This window comes from Hemitrygon akajei, chromosome 12 (assembly GCF_048418815.1).
Source record: "Hemitrygon akajei chromosome 12, sHemAka1.3, whole genome shotgun sequence".
NCBI classification, from domain to species: domain Eukaryota; kingdom Metazoa; phylum Chordata; class Chondrichthyes; order Myliobatiformes; family Dasyatidae; genus Hemitrygon; species Hemitrygon akajei.
In genome coordinates, this window is record NC_133135.1 from 112334329 (window position 1) to 112352841 (window position 18513).

Here is an 18513-nt window from a genome sequence, read left to right on the forward strand (position 1 = left end):
TTTGCCTTTCAATCAGGGAGTTTTGAATATAAAGCTCAGTCTTCAGATGTTAAACCAGCATCAACCCCTGTCCACGGCAGAAATCCTAACCTCGACCGAGCTGATCCGACAACAGCTCTCAAACCAAGAATTCCAAGATGGCACCGACCTAGGACCTCTGCCAAGTCACAGCTCAGATTTATTTGACTTCTAATTGTTTAATTTTTTTTTGTGGGGAGGGGAAACAGAGAGGGTGTTAGGGGTCAGGCTAAGGTTTGCGGACCAGGACGTGAGGGAATTAGAGGTCAGAACAAGTCTCTGCTCTGTATTTGAAGACCAACGACGCAGGCGTGAAGCATCCTTGCTTGAGTGTCAGACCGGCAGCAGGCAGAGGTGAACAAGCTGCTGGTCTGTTCTGGAGTTGGAGTTCCCTGCAAGCAGAGAGAATGAGTTCCAGCAACCCCCTGGGTTCATCAGTCAGTGAGACCAGAGTCTGAGGCCTAGAGTTCAGTGCTCAGCGGAAGTCGAGGCCTGTTGGCCGGAGTCAAGTCTGCGAATTTCTGCAAGGACACTGGGGAGGTTAAAGCTTGGTCTCCGCAGGCCAGAATCTGTGTCGGCTGGAGGTCTGAGGTCTGCCTCGGGGTTAAGGGGCTGTGTATGTATGTGGATGGGGGGGGGGAGGAACGGGGCCTGTTTTCCTGTTGTCGTTTTGTTGCTCGGTGTGTTTTGTGTTGCTCTGCCGAGCATTGTGGGATTGCTACATTGGCACTGGAACCTGTGGTGAATGCCCCCGGCACATTCTCAGCTGTGTTGTTTGTTAAAACAAACCTCGCATTTCTCTGTGTATGTTTCTTTGTACACGTGAGATATCAACTTGAATCTTGAACCCTCGACCTCATCAGGAAAGCTGAGAGCAGCAGGCCCTGGGGGGAGGGGGCACCACCATCCTGCCCTCCACAATCAGTCATTCCTTATGTGGGGAGGGGGGAGGGGGCTACACCTCACTCAAGGGTGACCTGCAGGCCAGCAGAGGGAAGGAGCGCCTCGCACCTCCTTTGGTAGGGACGTACCTCCACTACACACTGCTTAAACAAGGGCAGGGGAGAGAAATCTCCAAAAAAAATTGTATAAATATTTCAAGTTACATTAAAATTTCAGTGTGGTGGGGAAAGGGGAAGGAAGTGTGACTAATTGGAGAACTCAGCCAGTCAGGCAAGATGTAAAACACAAACCTCCAGCACTGTGCCCGATGTATGATGCTAGCAGTTCTGGTACTGGCTGGTACAGCTGAGCTTTGACCTTGTACATTGAAGAGTAGACGTAATGTGTTGAGAACTTTGATCTCAGTGTATTGAGCACCAGATAATACTCCCCCCCCCCACCCATCTCGTAGGTATCAATAATATGCAACACACACTACATTCTGAAGGAACTGAGCAGGCCAGGCAGCATCTATAGAAAAGTGTACAGTCGACTTTTCAGGCTGAAATCCTTCAGCAGGACTGGAGGAAAAAAGTGGAGTAGCTTTTAGCTGGGGGTGGGGGGGGGGAGAGAAACACAAGGTGATTGGTGAGGGATTGGTCAGGTGACTGGAGGGGCGGGATGAAGTAAAGAGCTGGAAAGTTGATTGGTGAAAGAGACAGAAGGCCAAGGAGGAAAGAAAAAGGGGGGGGAAGGAGCACCAGAGGGGGGCGATGGGTGGGCAAGGAGATAAGGAGAGAGAGGGAAAAGGGGAAGGGGAATGGTGAAGGGGGACAGGTGGTGGGAGCATTACCGGAAGTTCGAGAAATCGATGTTCATGCCATCAGGTTGGAGGCTACCCTGACGGAATACAAGGTGTTGTCCCCTCATGGCTTCATCACAACAGCTGAGGAGGTCGTAGATAGACATGTCGGAACGGGAATGTGAAGTGGAATTAAAATGGTGCCGCTGGGAGGTCCCGCTTGCTCTGGCGGAAAGAGCGTAGATGCTCGGTGAAGCGGTCTCCCACCTCGAAGTGTCAACTCACCTGGAAGGACTGTTTAGGACCCTGAATGGTAGTGAGGGGGGAGGTGTAGAGGCAGATGTAGCACTTGTTCTGCTTGCAAGGGTAAATGCCAGGCGGGAGATCGGTGGGCAGGGACGAATGGACGAGGGAGTCACGTAGGGAACGATCCCTGCAGAATGCAGGAAGTGGGGATGGGGGGGGTAGGGAAAGATGTGTTTAACAGTGGGATCCCATTGGAGGTGGCGGAAGATTCGGAGAATTATGTGCTGGAATTATGAGGCTGGTGGGGTGGTAGGTGAGGACAAGAGGAACCCTATCCCTGGTAGGGTGGCGGGAGGATTGGGGTAAGAGCAGACATGCGTGAAATGGAAGAGATGCAGTTGAAGGCAGTGTTGATGGTGGAGAAAGGAAAGCCTCTTTCTTTCAAAAAGGAGGACATGTCCTTTATTCTAGAATGAAAACCCTCATGCAGAGAGCAGATGTGGCCGAGATGGAGGAATTGAGAGAAGGGGATGGCGTTTTTACAAGTAGCAGGGTGGGAAGAGGAATAGTCCAGGTAGCTGTGAGAGTCCGTGGGTTTGTAATAGACATCAGTAGATAAGCTGTCTCCAGAGATAGAGACAGTGAGATTGAGAAAGGGGAGGGAGGTGTTGGTGAATTTGAGGGCAGGGTGGAAGTTGGAGGCAAAGTTTATGAAATCGATGAGTTCAGCATGGGTGCAGGAAGCAGCACCAATGGGGTCATCGATGTAGCGTAAGGAAAGTGCGGGACGGCCACCAGTGTAGGCTTGAAACATAGACTGTTCCTCCATAGCTGGGACAGTCCTTCCAGGTGAGGTGACCCTTCACCTGTGAGTCTGCTGGGGTCATCTACTTTGATTGGTGCTCCTGGTGTGGCCTCCCGTATATTGGTGAGACCCGGCGTAGATTGGGAGACCGTTTTGCCGAGCATTTACGCCCTGTCCGCCAGAGCAAACGGCATCTCCTGTTGGCCACCCATTTAAATTCCACTTCCTATTCCCATTCCGATGTGTCCACCCATGGTCTCCTCCACCGTCGTGATGAGGCCACACTTAGGTTGGAGGAACGATGCCTTATATTCCATCCGGGTAGCCTCCAACCTGAGGGCATGAGGGCATTTCTCAAACTTCCGTTAATGCCCCCCCTTCACTATTTCTCACCCCTTTCCCCTCTCTCGCGCCTCATCTCCATGCCCGCCCATTGCCTCCCTCTGATGTCCCTCCCCCCTTTTTCTTTCTTCCATAACCTTCTGTCTCTTTCAACAATCAACTTTCCAGCTTTTTACTTCATCCCTCCCCCTCCAGGTTTCACCGATCACCTGGTTGCTTCTCTCTCCCCCGCCCCCACCTTTTAAACCTACTCAGCTTTTTCTCTCCAGTCCTGCCGAAGGGTCTTGGCCCGAAACGTTGACTATACTTTTTCCTGTAGACGCTGCCTGGCCTGGTGAGTTCCTCCAGCATTTTGTGTGTGTTCCTGGGATTCCCAACATCTGCAGGATCTCCCTTGTTTGTGGATCAATTATATATAGATGGATTACTAACAACCACAAGTGGAAGAAAATATTTTTGTTTCAATAACCAGACTAAGTCTGTAGCCAATGGACTGGGTCTGAGGATATTTGTATTCAAAGCCAGTTTGTCCTACAGTGAATGGGATGACTTGTTGAATACAGATGCTGCATAACTTGCGGCAACACTGACAAATTTTGCATGAGCTGGTGATGGTTGGCTGATGCTAACCAGCCAGCACACAGGGCGGTATGGTAGTGCAGTGTTTAACGTGACACTTCATGGTACTGGCAACTGGGGTTCAATTCCCGCCACTGCCTGTGAGGAGCTTGTACGTTTTCCCCGTCACCACGTGGGTTTTCTCCGGTTCCCTCCCACAGTCCAGAGGAGTATTGGTAGGTTAGTGGGTCATTGCAAATGGTTAGGCTGGGTAGGATTGCTGTGTGGTGCAGAGTGAAGGCCTGTTCGTGCTGTATCTCAATAAACGGATAAAACAGAATTTAAAATGCGAGCAGAGAGCCCTGGACTATTACACGTTATAATTTAGAGATCTGGCACAGTAAGCCCAATCACACTCATTAACAAACCAACCTGTACATCTGGAATGTGGAAGGAAGCCACGAGGTCACGGACAGAACGCACAAACACTCCTGACAGCGGTAGGCGATGAGCCGGGGGCACGGGGACTGTAATAGCTCCATGCTACTGTGCTCAGCAATGTTCTTTGTTTTAATTGGCTGTGTAATGTCAGTAGTGAATGGTTTCAAAGATTTTCAAAGGTCTTGTTTTGGAAAAAAGGAAATGTAAATCAGAATACATTTAGTTTGACAACACACACAAAATGCCGGAGGAACTCAGCAGGTCAGACAGTGTCAATGGTCAGAGTAACACACACAAAATGCTGGAGGAACTCAGCAGGTCAGACAGTGTCTACGGTCAGAGTAACACACACAAAATGCCGGAGGAACTCAGCAGGTCAGGCAGTGTCTATGGACAGAGTAACACACACAAAATGCTGGAGGAACTCGGCAGGTCAGACAGTGCCTATGGACAGAGTAACACACACAAAATGCTGGAGGAACTCAGCAGGTCAGACAGTGTCTATGGTCAGAGTAACACACACAAAATGCTGGAGGAACTCAGCAGGTCAGACAGTGTCTATGGTCAGAGTAACACACACAAAATGCTGGAGGAACTCAGCAGGTCAGACAGTGTCTACGGTCAGAGTAACACACACAAAATGCCGGAGGAACTCAGCAGGTCAGACAGTGTCTATGGTCAGAGTAACACACACAAAATGCTGGAGGAACTCAGCAGGTCAGACAGTGTCTATGGTCAGAGTAACACACACAAAATGCTGGAGGAACTCAGCAGGTCAGACAGTGTCTATGGTCAGAGTAACACACACAAAATGCTGGAGGAACTCAGCAGGTCAGACAGTGTCTATGGTCAGAGTAACACACACAAAATGCTGGAGGAACTCAGCAGGTCAGACAGTGTCTATGGTCAGAGAAACACACACAAAATGCTGGAGGAACTCAGCAGGTCAGACAGTGTCTATGGACAGAGTAACACACACAAAATGCCGGGGATACTCAGCAGGTCAGACAGTGTCTATGGACAGAGTAACACACACAAAATGCTGGAGGAACTCAGCAGGTCAGACAGTGTCTATGGACAGAGTAACACACACAAAATGCTGGAGGAACTCAGCAGGTCAGACAGTGTCTATGGTCAGAGTAACACACAAAATGCTGGAGGAACTCAGCAGGTCAGACAGTGTCTATGGTCAGAGTAACACACACAAAATGCTGGAGGAACTCAGCAGGTCAGACAGTGTCTGTGGACAGAGCAACACACACAAAATGCTGGAGGAACTCAGCAGGTCAGACAGTGTCTATGGTCAGAGTAACACACAGAAAATGCTGGAGGAACTCAGCAGGTCAGACAGTGTCTATGGTCAGAGTAACACACACAAAATGCTGGAGGAACTCAGCAGGTCAGACAGTGTCTATGGTCAGAGTAACACACAGAAAATGCTGGAGGAACTCAGCAGGTCAGACAGTGTCTATGGACAGAGTAACACACACAAAATGCTGGAGGAACTCAGCAGGTCAGACAGTGTCTATGGACAGGGTAACACACACAAAATGCTGGAGGAACTCAGCAGGTCAGACAGTGTCTATGGACAGAGTGACACACACAAAATGCTGGAGGAACTCAGCAGGTCAGACAGTGTCTATGGTCAGAGTAACACACACAAAATGCTGGAGGAACTCAGCAGGTCAGACAGTGTCTATGGACAGAGTAACACACACAAAATGCTGGAGGAACTCAGCAGGTCAGACAGTGTCTATGGTCAGAGTAACACACAAAATGCTGGAGGAACTCAGCAGGTCAGACAGTGTCTATGGTCAGAGTAACACACACAAAATGCTGGAGGAACTCAGCAGGTCAGACAGTGTCTGTGGACAGAGCAACACACACAAAATGCTGGAGGAACTCAGCAGGTCAGACAGTGTCTATGGTCAGAGTAACACACACAAAATGCTGGAGGAACTCAGCAGGTCAGACAGTGTCTATGGTCAGAGTAACACACACAAAATGCTGGAGGAACTCAGCAGGTCAGACAGTGTCTATGGTCAGAGTAACACACAGAAAATGCTGGAGGAACTCAGCAGGTCAGACAGTGTCTATGGACAGAGTAACACACAAAATGCTGGAGGAACTCAGCAGGTCAGACAGTGTCTATGGACAGGGTAACACACACAAAATGCTGGAGGAACTCAGCAGGTCAGACAGTGTCTATGGACAGAGTGACACACACAAAATGCTGGAGGAACTCAGCAGGTCAGACAGTGTCTATGGTCAGAGTAACACACACAAAATGCTGGAGGAACTCAGCAGGTCAGACAGTGTCTATGGACAGAGTAACACACACAAAATGCTGGAGGAACTCAGCAGGTCAGGCAGTGTCTATGGACAGAGTAACACACACAAAATGCTGGAGGAACTCAGCAGGTCAGACAGTGTCTATGGACAGAGTAACACACACAAAATGCTGCAGGAACTCAGCAGGTCAGACAGTGTCTATGGACAGAGTAACACACACAAAATGCTGGAGGAACTCAGCAGGTCAGACAGTGTCTATGGACAGAGTAACACACACAAAATGCTGGAGGAACTCAGCAGGTCAGACAGTGTCTATGGTCAGAGTAACACACACAAAATGCTGGAGGAACTCAGCAGGTCAGACAGTGTCTGTGGTCAGAGTAACACACACAAAATGCTGGAGGAACTCAGCAGGTCAGTCAGTGTCTATGTTCAGAGTAACACACACAAAATGCTGGAGGAAATCAGCAGGTCAGACAGTGTCTATGGTCAGAGTAACACACACAAAATGCTGGAGGAACTCAGCAGGTCAGACAGTGTCTATGGACAGAGTAAGACACACAAAATGCTGGAGGAACTCAGCAGGTCAGGCAGTGTCTATGGACAGAGTAACACACACAAAATGCTGGAGGAACTCAGCAGGTCAGACAGTGTCTATGGACAGAGTAACACACACAAAATGCTGGAGGAACTCAGCAGGTCAGACAGTGTCTATGGACAGAGTAACACACACAAAATGCTGGAGGAACTCAGCAGGTCAGACAGTGTCTATGGACAGAGTAACACACACAAAATGCTGGAGGAACTCAGCAGGTCAGACAGTGTCTATGGTCAGAGTAAAACACACAAAATGCTGGAGGAACTCAGCAGGTCAGACAGTGTCTATGGTCAGAGTAAAACACACAAAATGCTGGAGGAACTCAGCAGGCCAGGCAGTGTCTATGGACAGAGTAACACACACAAAATGCTGGAGGAACTCAGCAGGTCAGACAGTGTCTATGGTCAGAGTAACACACACAAAATGCTGGAGGAATTCAGCAGGTCAGACAGTGTCTATGGTCAGAGTAACACACACAAAATGCTGGAGGAACTCAGCAGGTCAGACAGTGTCTATGGTCAGAGTAAAACACACAAAATGCTGGAGGAACTCAGCAGGTCAGACAGTGTCTATGGACAGAGTAACACACACAAAATGCTGGAGGAACTCAGCAGGTCAGACAGTGTCTATGGACAGAGTAACACACACAAAATGCTGGAGGAACTCAGCAGGTCAGGCAGTGTCTATGGACAGAGTAACACACACAAAATGCTGGAGGAACTCAGCAGGTCAGACAGTGTCTATGGTCAGAGTAAAACACACAAAATGCTGGAGGAACTCAGCAGGTCAGACAGTGTCTGTGGACAGAGTAACACACACAAAATGCTGGAGGAACTCAGCAGGTCAGACAGTGTCTATGGACAGAGTAACACACACAAAATGCTGGAGGAACTCAGCAGGTCAGACAGTGTCTATGGACAGAGTAACACACACAAAATGCTGGAGGAACTCAGCAGGTCAGACAGTGTCTATGGTCAGAGTAAAACACACAAAATGCTGGAGGAACTCAGCAGGTCAGACAGTGTCTATGGTCAGAGTAAAACACACAAAATGCTGGAGGAACTCAGCAGGTCAGACAGTGTCTATGGTCAGAGTAACACACACAAAATGCTGGAGGAACTCAGCAGGTCAGACAGTGTCTATGGACAGAGTAACACACACACAAAATGCTGGAGGAACTCAGCAGGTCAGACAGTGTCTATGGTCAGAGTAACACACACAAAATGCTGGAGGAACTCAGCAGGTCAGACAGTGTCTATGGTCAGAGTAAAACACACAAAATGCTGGAGGAACTCAGCAGGTCAGACAGTGTCTATGGACAGAGTAACACACACAAAATGCTGGAGGAACTCAGCAGGTCAGACAGTGTCTATGGACAGAGTAACACACACAAAATGCTGGAGGAACTCAGCAGGTCAGGCAGTGTCTATGGACAGAGTAACACACACAAAATGCTGGAGGAACTCAGCAGGTCAGACAGTGTCTATGGACAGAGTAAAACACACAAAATGCTGGAGGAACTCAGCAGGTCAGACAGTGTCTATGGACAGAGTAAAACACACAAAATGCTGGAGGAACTCAGCAGGTCAGACAGTGTCTATGGTCAGAGTAAAACACACAAAATGCTGGAGGAACTCAGCAAGACAAGCAGCATCTACGGAGACAAACAGCTGACTCTCATCAGGGTCTCGGCCCGAAACGTCGACTGCTTATTCTTCTCCATAGATGCTGCCTGACCTGCTGAGTCCCTGCAGCATTTTGTGTGTGTTACTCTGTCCATAGACACTGTCTGAGCTGCCGAGTTCCTCCAGCATTTTGTGTGTGTTACTCTGTCCATAGACACTGTCTGACCTGCTGAGTTCCTCCAGCATTTTGTGTGTGTTACTCTGTCCATAGACACTGTCTGACCTGCTGAGTTCCTCCAGCATTTTGTGTGTGTTACTCTGTCCATAGACACTGTCTGACCTGCTGAGTTCCTCCAGCATTTTGTGTGTGTTACTCTGACCATAGACACTGTCTGACCTGCTGAGTTCCTCCAGCATTTTGTGTGGGTTACTCTGTCCATAGACACTGTCTGACCTGCTGAGTTCCTCCAGCATTTTGTGTGTGTTACTCTGTCCATAGACACTGTCTGACCTGCTGAGTTCCTCCAGCATTTTGTGTGTGTTACTCTGACCATAGACACTGTCTGACCTGCTGAGTTCCTCCAGCATTTTGTGTGTGTTACTCTGTCCATAGACACTGTCTGACCTGCTGAGTTCCTCCAGCATTTTGTGTGTGTTACTCTGTCCATAGACACTGTCTGACCTGCTGAGTTCCTCCAGCATTTTGTGTGTGTTACTCTGACCATAGACACTGTCTGACCTGCTGAGTTCCTCCAGCATTTTGTGTGGGTTACTCTGTCCATAGACACTGTCTGACCTGCTGAGTTCCTCCAGCATTTTGTGTGTGTTACTCTGTCCATAGACACTGTCTGACCTGCTGAGTTCCTCCAGCATTTTGTGTGTGTTACTCTGTCCATAGACACTGTCTGACCTGCTGAGTTCCTCCAGCATTTTGTGTGTGTTACTCTGTCCATAGACGCTGCCTGACCTGCCGAGTCCCTGCAGCATTTTGTGTGTGGGGCTCTGGATTTCCAGTGCCTGCAGAATCTCTTGCATTAGTTTGGTGTAGAGTTTACTCCACTTGGATTTACATAGCACCTTTCCAAGCATCCCATGACGCTTTCATTCATTCAATGACATCATCATAGGTGCCGTGTCGTGTGACGAGGACGATCATGATCTTTCCATGGCCATGATTGTTCTTGGCAAATTCTTCTACAGAAGTGGCTTGCCATTGTCTTCTTCTGGGCAGTGTCTTTACAAGATGGGTGACCCCAACCGTTATCAATACTCTTCAGAGATTGTCTGCCTAGGGTCAGTGGTCGCATAACCAGGATTGTGATCTGTACCGGCTGCTCATATGACCATCCACCACCTGCTCCCATAGCTTCACCTGGCCCTGATTGCAGGTGCTACACCTTGCCCAAGGGTGCCCTGCAGGCTAGCGGAGGGAAGGAGCGCCTTACACCTCCTTTGGTAGAGACATATACACACACCGTCACCGAGGTAATGCAAAATGCAACAGTGGCCCTTTACAGATGTACCGAGGTAGAGATACAACGCACAGTGCCCAGTAACTGATCTGTACTAACCTGGAAATGCATTGATATCGATCACTGCCAGCTTGCCAGATCTGCTGTCGACAATAACATCCACCCCAAACAGTGACAATCCCAGGGACGTCTGCAGGCACCGGCTGATGGATTGAATAATCCCATCGCATGGTCCACTTGGGTGGTTCTCCTGTTCATCCCTCTGTAGGAACAGGGCAAAGACACACATTGGTTTAGGGAAAGAGCCAAGAGGTTTAAAGAGGAATCAGAATTTCAAAACATTTAACTAATTCAAAGAGAGACGCTGGAGCCTGAAATGTGAGTCTAACTTTGAGTTTACTTTAAGCGAGGTGCACACAGATCACATGGTAATGTTATAAAATAAGACTTTATTTATCCCTAAGGAAATTATTGCTGCAAGGCTGCTCAGTCAGAAATATAAACTTTAAAATATGAAAAGTAAGCATCGAGGTATGAAAAGAATACAAAATGCGCATTAAAAAGTAATAATGCAATGTACAGACATGCAACAAAACCATAGACTTGTGTACTTTAGGAGGAGGAGTTGTAGAGTCCGATGGTCACTGGGAGAAAGGATCTCCTGTGGCGTTCAGTGGAATCAGCCGTTACTAAAGGTGCCCCTCTGTTTGTCACGGAGGGGTGAGAGGGATTGTCCGTAGCTTCTGCAGCATGCTCCTCTCAGGGAATCCAGTTCCACCCCCAGAACAGAACCAGCCTTCCCGATGAGCTTATCCATCTTCATGACGTCAGCTGCTCTCACCCTGCCGCAATTCACGTATTTATACATACAGCCCATAATGAATTATTTAAAAGAAGAATGCTTACTCAACTATATATAAGATTGCTCAAATATTATTGAAATATTAAATACACGACAGGTTGTATCTGTAACACAAAACCCATGAGTGTGACGGAGGCAGAGATGCACATTTAAAACAAGCACTCGAACAGAACACAACCTTGCCGTTGGGTTTGGAGGCTGCGTGCCTCAATGACCCGGAGAGCTATGTTGGCTGGAGTCAGGGGTTTATGATTTGACTCTTGCTAGGGACACCCACGCCAAACAGGTCAAAGGGTAGAGGTCAGAGTAAGAGAGGTCCACCAGTCCTCCAGGTTTCAGGGTTCAAGTTCAGGGTTAACCACCCTGACTGGTCAAACGAACTGTTACAGAAACAGCAATGAAGAAGCCTTCTACATCTGAGTGTGACGGTATTCCTGAGTCTCCAGTTGGATCTTGTGTGACTGACAGCAGTGAAAACTGAGAGGAAGCTACTGACAGGATGAAGGAAACCCTGAACACCGCCAGAGATGGAGGACCCTCATTGCTGCCCTGAACGGCAGAGGTGTAGTGGGCAAAAGAGACTCGAGTCACGAGGTTGTAGAAAAGTACAGGAGCGATGTAGATGGACAACAAGAACGTGTGGGTAGGCAACCAGTTTCTGTGTTGTACCTCCATACAACTTGCTGTACAGGTCTACCAGAACGATCTGCGGAATCAAAGAGTTAACAATGAGAAGTGTTTGATAGCTCTGGGCTTGTACTCGCTGGAGTTTAGAAGAATTGGGGGTGGGGTAGAACGGATGTGAGGAGAACATTTCTTATAGTGGGAGAATCCAGGACCAGAGGACACAGCCTCAGAACAGAAGGGTGTCCCTTTAGAACTGAGACGAGGCAATGATTCTTTGCTATTGAGCTGCTCCAACTGAGCCACGGTAACCAGGAGAATGGAGAGAACAAAGGCACATTGTATCTGCCAGAGTCAAAAAAGTGAAGAGTCAGAAAATCTTCATTCGTGATGAGAACATCTTAGCAGTCACAAACAAATTGCCCTTGAACACTCCCCCCTTGTTTTTCTTTCACGTTATTTATTTTTGTAACTTGTAGTAATTTTCAAGTCCTGCTCTGTGGAAGGACATCCCTTTACGGCTCGGATGAGGAGGAATTGCTTTAGCCAGATGGCGGTGAACCTGTGGAACTCATTGGCGCAGACGGCTGAGGAGGTCCAGTGGAGGCTGATTAGTTCTTGATTGGCCAGGGTGTCAAAGGTTACATGGAGAAGGGCTGAGAGTGCGACTGAAAAGGAAAATACACCTGCCGTGATGGAACGGCGGAACTGGTGATGTAAAGCGCGGTGCTAACCACAATACTGAAGATTTATGTTGGAAAGCCGTGCATCTGGAGCAGGGTCTCCCAACCTTGCTTATGCCGTACCATTAAGCAAAGGGTCCACGGACCCAGGTTGGGAACTCCTGATCTGGAGTCACAGAGCAGCCTTGGTCACATTAATGGAAGGAACGGACTTGAGGGGCTGAACAGCCTTTCCTGCTCCAGCCTATTAAATAAGCTCAACGGGGAATTACCTGCCCATCAAATCAAACATTCATAACAGCTGTAGAAAAGGGTTTAGTGGTAACCAAACTAAATCCTCCTCAACCACATCTGGTTACTGACAAAAACAGGAAGTAAAGACTTTACCTCCTCCCTGGTAATAACCACACATTCTACATCTCCTCTACAGGTTGTTGGTGCCCAGACAGAAAATAAGGTGGAAATAATTTGGAAGGTGTGTAGCTCAGGTGGTTGATGATTGGGTTGAGCTGTCCTCCGATCTTGGTGATTTACTTGTAAATGTTTGGTCCCTATATGAGGAGACGACGTCAGTGCGCTGTTGATAGTGGAGTGTCCTCCGAATGCTTGGCCTTTGTATACTTGCCCATCAGCAGATTCGTTAGAGAAACTCATTTGTGCTTTGGGGAGGAAATCCCGTTGCTAATTGTCTCCATGTGTTCTGGTCTGGATTTTGCCCAGTCGGATCAAGGTCTACACGCTTGCTTATGGAATTGCCCAGTCGGATCAAGGTCTACACGCTTGCTTACGGAATTGCCCAGTCGGATCAAGGTCTACACGCTTGCTTACGGAATTGCCCAGTCGGATAAGCACACTTCTAGGAGTTCTCCTGCATGTCTCAGGTTTGCTGGCACCTTGACCTTCACTGACGCCAGATTGAATTTGTGCCCTCTCAATCTTTGTGGGTAAAACACAGAAAACCTACACCACGATACAGGCCCTTCGGCCCACAAAGCTGTGCCAAACATGTCCTTACCCTAGAAATTACCTAGGGTTACCCATAGCCCTCTATTTTACTAAGCTCCATGTACCCATCCAGGAGTCTCTTAAAAGACCCTATCGTATCCGTCTCCACCACCGCTGCCGGCAGCCCATTCCACGCACTCACCACTCTCTGCGTAAAAAACTTACCCCTGACATCTCCTCTGCACCTACTTACAAGCACCTTAAAACTGTGCCCTCTTGTGCTAGCCATTTCAGCCTGGGGAAAAGCCTCTGACTATCCACACGATCAATGGTTACAGACGAGGGAGAGTTGGTCGTTTCGCTTTACAGTTGATGTTCATGGATCCTTGTGGATAGTTTCTCCCAGTTTGCCAATGTAACATTTGCTACAGTCCCCACATTGGATATCTCTCTCCCTCTCATCTTGCAGTATGACAGGCACAGATCATCGGATAAGCAGCATTCACAAATTAGATACAAGTTTTACAAGAACACAATTAAAAACAAACACTTTAAGTGTAAAGAGTGATCAGAGTGTTGCTAAGTTTTCCTAAGTAGGATCTGTCCACCACAAAAAGCAGGATTTCCCAGTGGCCACCCATTTCAACTCTACTTCCCATTCTCATTCCAACATGCCAGCCCTCGGCCTCCTCTACTGCCATGATGAGGCCAGAGTAACACCTTATATTCTGTCTGTGTAGCCTCCAACCTGATGGCATTAACTTCTATTACTTGAACTTCTGGTAACTGCCCCCCATCTCCTCTCCTTTATCATTCCTGTTTCCCTCTCTCACTTTATCTCCTTACCTGCCCATCACCTCCCTCTGGTGCCCCTCCCCTTCCTTTTCTTCCATGACCTTCTGACCTCTCCTATCAGATTCCCCAGCCTCCATCCCTCTATCTCTTTCACCAATCGACTTCCCAGCTCTTCACCACCCCTCCGGTCTCTCGGTTTCACCTATCACCCGCCACCTTGCACTTCTTCCTCCCCTCCCCTCACCTTCTTACTCTGACCTCTCATCTCTTGTTCCACTCCTGATAAAGCGTCTCAGTCTCTTTTGCCCTTGTCCACAGATGCTGCCCGGCCTGCTGAGCTCCTCCAGCGTTTCGTGTGTCAGCTGGGGTCTCACTGCTTGGTCCACGTTAACCGGGGGATGCTAGTGAGCGGAGGCTGGAGCATTAGGATACTCTTTTATTCATTTTTATCCAACACCCTGCCCTCCCGCATCTTGTGGACTTACCTCTGTCAGGTGAGAGCGAGATTCCGGTTTCGAAACTTCGTGACTATTAAAGAATATCGTTTTCCTATCTGGGAATGAAAGACAGAGTGAAAACTATGTACTCCCTCCAGTCACCACCTCCCCTTCCTCCCTCACTCTGGCCAACACTCAGTGTCCATTTAATCAGATACAGGAGTATTTCTAATACAGTGGCCATGGGAGTGGGATCCCCAGGGGTGCCGTGCTAGCCGGAACACACCCGGCACATCCTTAAGGAAAAAGCCGAACTAAACAAGCTAATTAATTTGGTGCCGCCCAGGGCGATTTGAGTATCCCAGAAACTGCTGATCTCCCGGGATTTTACGCACAACAGACTCTGGAGTTTACAAAGAATGGTGCCAAAAACAAAAACCCATCCAGCCAGTGGCTGTTCCGTGAGCGAAAACATCTTGTTAAATCCACTCTCTGGATTTTTTTTTAATTTTTGGCACCATTCTTTGTAAACTCCAGAGTCTGTTGTGCGTAAAATCCCGGGAGATCAGCAGTTTCTGGGATACTCAAATCGCCCTGGGCGACACCAAATTAATTAGCTTGTTTAGTTCGGCTTTTTCCTTAAGGATGTGCCGGGTGCCCTCCGGCTAGCACGGCACCCCTGGGGAACAGGTGCAGCCCATCCACTTCAAGACGTGACATGTTGTGCGTTCAGAGATGCTCTTCTGGACACCACTGTCCCCTTACTGTCAGCTCGAATCAATTTGCCCGTTCTCTGATCTTTCTAATGAACAAGATGTTTTCATCCACAGACTGCTGCACAATGGATGTTATTTTGTTTTTCACATCATCCTCTGTAAAATCTAGAGACGAGATGTTATGTTGAAGATGTTGCTGAGACCTTGTGTGGAGGGTTGTGTGCAGTTCTGATCACCTACCTACAGGAAAGATGTAAATAAGGTTGAACGAGTGCAGAGAAAATTTACCAGGATGATGTTGCTGGGTCTGGAGGACCCGAGTTCCGTGGAAAGATTGAATAGGTTAGGACTTTACTCCTTGGGACATAGAAGATTGAGAGGAGATTTGATAGAGGTATGCAAAATTATGAGGGGTATGGATAGGGTAAATGCAAGCACTGAGGTCGGGTGGACTGCAACCAGAGTGATGTGTTAAGGGTGAAAGGGAAATCTTTATGGGAATATGAGGGGGAACTTCCTCAGTCAGAGGGTGGTGAGAGAGTGGAATGAGCTGCCAGCATAAGTGGAGCATGTGAGCTCGATTTCAATGTTTAAGAGAAGTGAGGATAGATACGTGGATGGTAGGGATATGGAGGGTTATGGTCCCAGTGCCGGTCAATTTGAGTAGACAGTTTAAATGCCTCGGCACAGATTAGCTGGGTGAACGTTCAGTTTCTATGCCGTACTGTTTGATGAGTCTATCATTAATGTGTGTGAAGATATTTATTTATTCAGAGATACAACACAAAACAGGCCCTTCCGGCTGAATGAACCACAACTCCCAGCAACCCGCCTACTTAACACAGCTTTTCACAGGATAATTTACAACGACCAATTAACCTACCAACCAGTCCACCTTTGGACTGTGGGAAGACACCAGAGCACCCAGAGGAAACCACACGTTCATACAAATAACTCAGAATTGAACTCTGACACTCTGAGCTCAAATAGTATTGTGCTAACATCTGCCCTACCATGACTTCCCCTAGTGAGGTGGTCACCGATTGTATATACACATAGGGGATTCTGCAGGCAGTGGAAATCCAGAGCACATAAATGCCATCACAAAGAAGGCAAAAACAACACCTCTACTTCTGTTTTTAAATAAGTTTGTGTAGATTTGGCATGTCACCAAAAACTTATATAAAGCACAGTGGAGTGTAACCCAACTGATGTCATCATGGCCCGGCAGAGGACAGGGATTGTCAGGGACTGATAAGGCTGTAAAACAAACAAAAAAAATGGTGGATACAGCCCAGGCTATCACAATCAAAGCCCTCCCCACCATTTACAAAGAGTGCTGCCACAAGAAAGCAGCATCCCTTATCGAGGTTCCCATCATCCAGGCCATTCTCTCTGCTCACTACTGCCATCATGCAGGAGGTACAGGAGCCTTGGGTCCCACACCACCAGGTTCAGGAACAGTTATTACCCCACAACCATCAGGCTCCTGAACCAGTGTGGATAACTTCACTCACCACAATGAGCCTCAGGTCCCACACCACCAGGTTCAGGAACAGTTATTACCCCACAACCATCAGGCTCCTGAACCAGTGTGGATAACTTCACTCACTACAATGAGCCTCAGGTCCCACACCACCAGGTTCAGGAACAGTTATTACCCCACAACCATCAGGCTCCTGAACCAGTGTGGATAACTTCACTCACTATAACTCTGAACTGATTCCACAACCTAAAGACTCATTTTCAAAGGCTCCAAAACTCTTTGTATTTTTTTTTATTTGTTCTAATTGTCTCCCCTTGCGCATTGTTCATTAGTCATTATTTATGGATAATTTTATTGTAAATTCTATTGTATTTCTTCATTTTTTTTGGTAAATGTCTGGAAACAATAAATCTCAGGGTGGTATACAGTAACATATGTACTTTGATAAAATTTTGCTGTAGCTTACTTCATGTCACCAGACTCTGGCATATTTCTACAGACGTATTGTGGAGAGCTGTCTAACTGGTTCCATCACCATTGTAAGGGGGAAAGGTGGGGGGGGGGGGGGGTTGCTACTGCACAGGATCAGAAAAAGCTACAGAGAGTTGTAAACTCCGTCAGCTCCATCATGTCCACTAGACTCCCCAGCAATGAGGATATCTTCCAAAGGCAATGTCTCAAAATGGCAGCATCCTTCATTAAGAACCTCAATCACCTCTTGAACATGCCCTCTTCTCATTGCTACCATTGGGGAGGAGGTACAAGAGCCTGAAGACCCACACATAATGATTCAGCAACAGCTTCTTCCCCTCGGTCATCAGATTCCTGAAGGGGCAATGAACCAACCCATGACCCGCAACTGTTCACGATATACATTAACAATCTGGAAGAGGGGACCGAGTGTAGTGTATCCAAGTTTGCTGATGATATTAAATTGAGTGGAAAAGCCAATTGTGCAGAAGATACAGAGAGTCTGCAGAGAGGTGTAGATGGGTTAAGTGAATGGGCAAAGGTCTGGCAGATGGAGTACAATGTTGGTAAACACAAGGTCATCCACTTTGGAAGGAAAATTGGAAGATCAAATTATTATTACAATGGTGGGAGATTGCAGCATGCTGCTGTGCAGAGGGACTTGGGAGTGCTCGTGCAAAAGGTCTGTTTGCAGGTACAGCAGGCTATCAAGATGGCCAATGGAATGTTGGCCTTCGTTGCTAGAGGGATTGAAGTTAAGAGCAGGGAGGTCATGCTGCAACTGTACAGGGTACTGGTGGGGCCGCACCTGGAGTACTGTGTGCAGTTCTGGGCTCCATACTTGAGGAAGGAGATACTGGCTTTGGAGGCAGTGCAGAGGAGCTTCACCAGGTTGATTCCAGACATGAGGGGGATTAGGCCATGAGGAGAGATTGAGTCGCCTGGGACCGTACTCGCTGGAATTCAGAAGAATGAGAGGAGATTATACAGAAACATATATAATTGTGAAAGGGATAGGTAAGATAGAGGCAGGAAAGTTGTTTCCACTGGTAGGTGAGACTAGAACTGGAGGACATTGCCTCAAGATTCAGGGGAGTAAATTTAGGACAGTGGAATTCTCTACCCAATGAGGCAGTGAAGGCTACCTTAGTAAATAAATTTAAGACAAAGTTGGATAGATTTTTGCATAGTTGGGGTATTAAGGGTTATGGGGAAAAAGCAGGTAGGTGGGGATGAGTCCATGGCCAGATCAGCCATGATCTGATTGAATGGCGGAGCAGGCTCGATGGGCCGAATGGCCTACTCCTGCTCCTAATTCTTATGGACACTACTTCACTATTTTTGCTCTCTTTTTGCACTTACTTAATCCAATGTTTAATATATATTTCTTATTGCAATTTCCAGAGTAATTTA

General features: G+C 47.7%; 1 protein-coding gene across 5 annotated transcripts in view; it reads right to left on the minus strand.

Annotated features, from left to right (window-relative positions):
• Positions 1-18513, minus strand: part of LOC140737390 (inositol-tetrakisphosphate 1-kinase-like) — a 92944-nt gene that overhangs the window by 7163 nt on the left and 67268 nt on the right. For 4 of the 5 annotated variants that reach the window (XM_073063868.1, XM_073063867.1, XM_073063869.1 and 1 more), the window contains exons 8-9: positions 14476-14543; positions 10181-10343 (exon numbers count right to left, since the gene is read on the minus strand). In XM_073063868.1, coding sequence (XP_072919969.1) covers positions 10181-10343; positions 14476-14543 — 231 coding nt within the window. Of the gene's footprint in view, positions 1-10175; positions 10344-14475; positions 14544-18513 lie in introns of those variants that run through there. The other variant, XM_073063871.1, reaches the window with a different exon arrangement.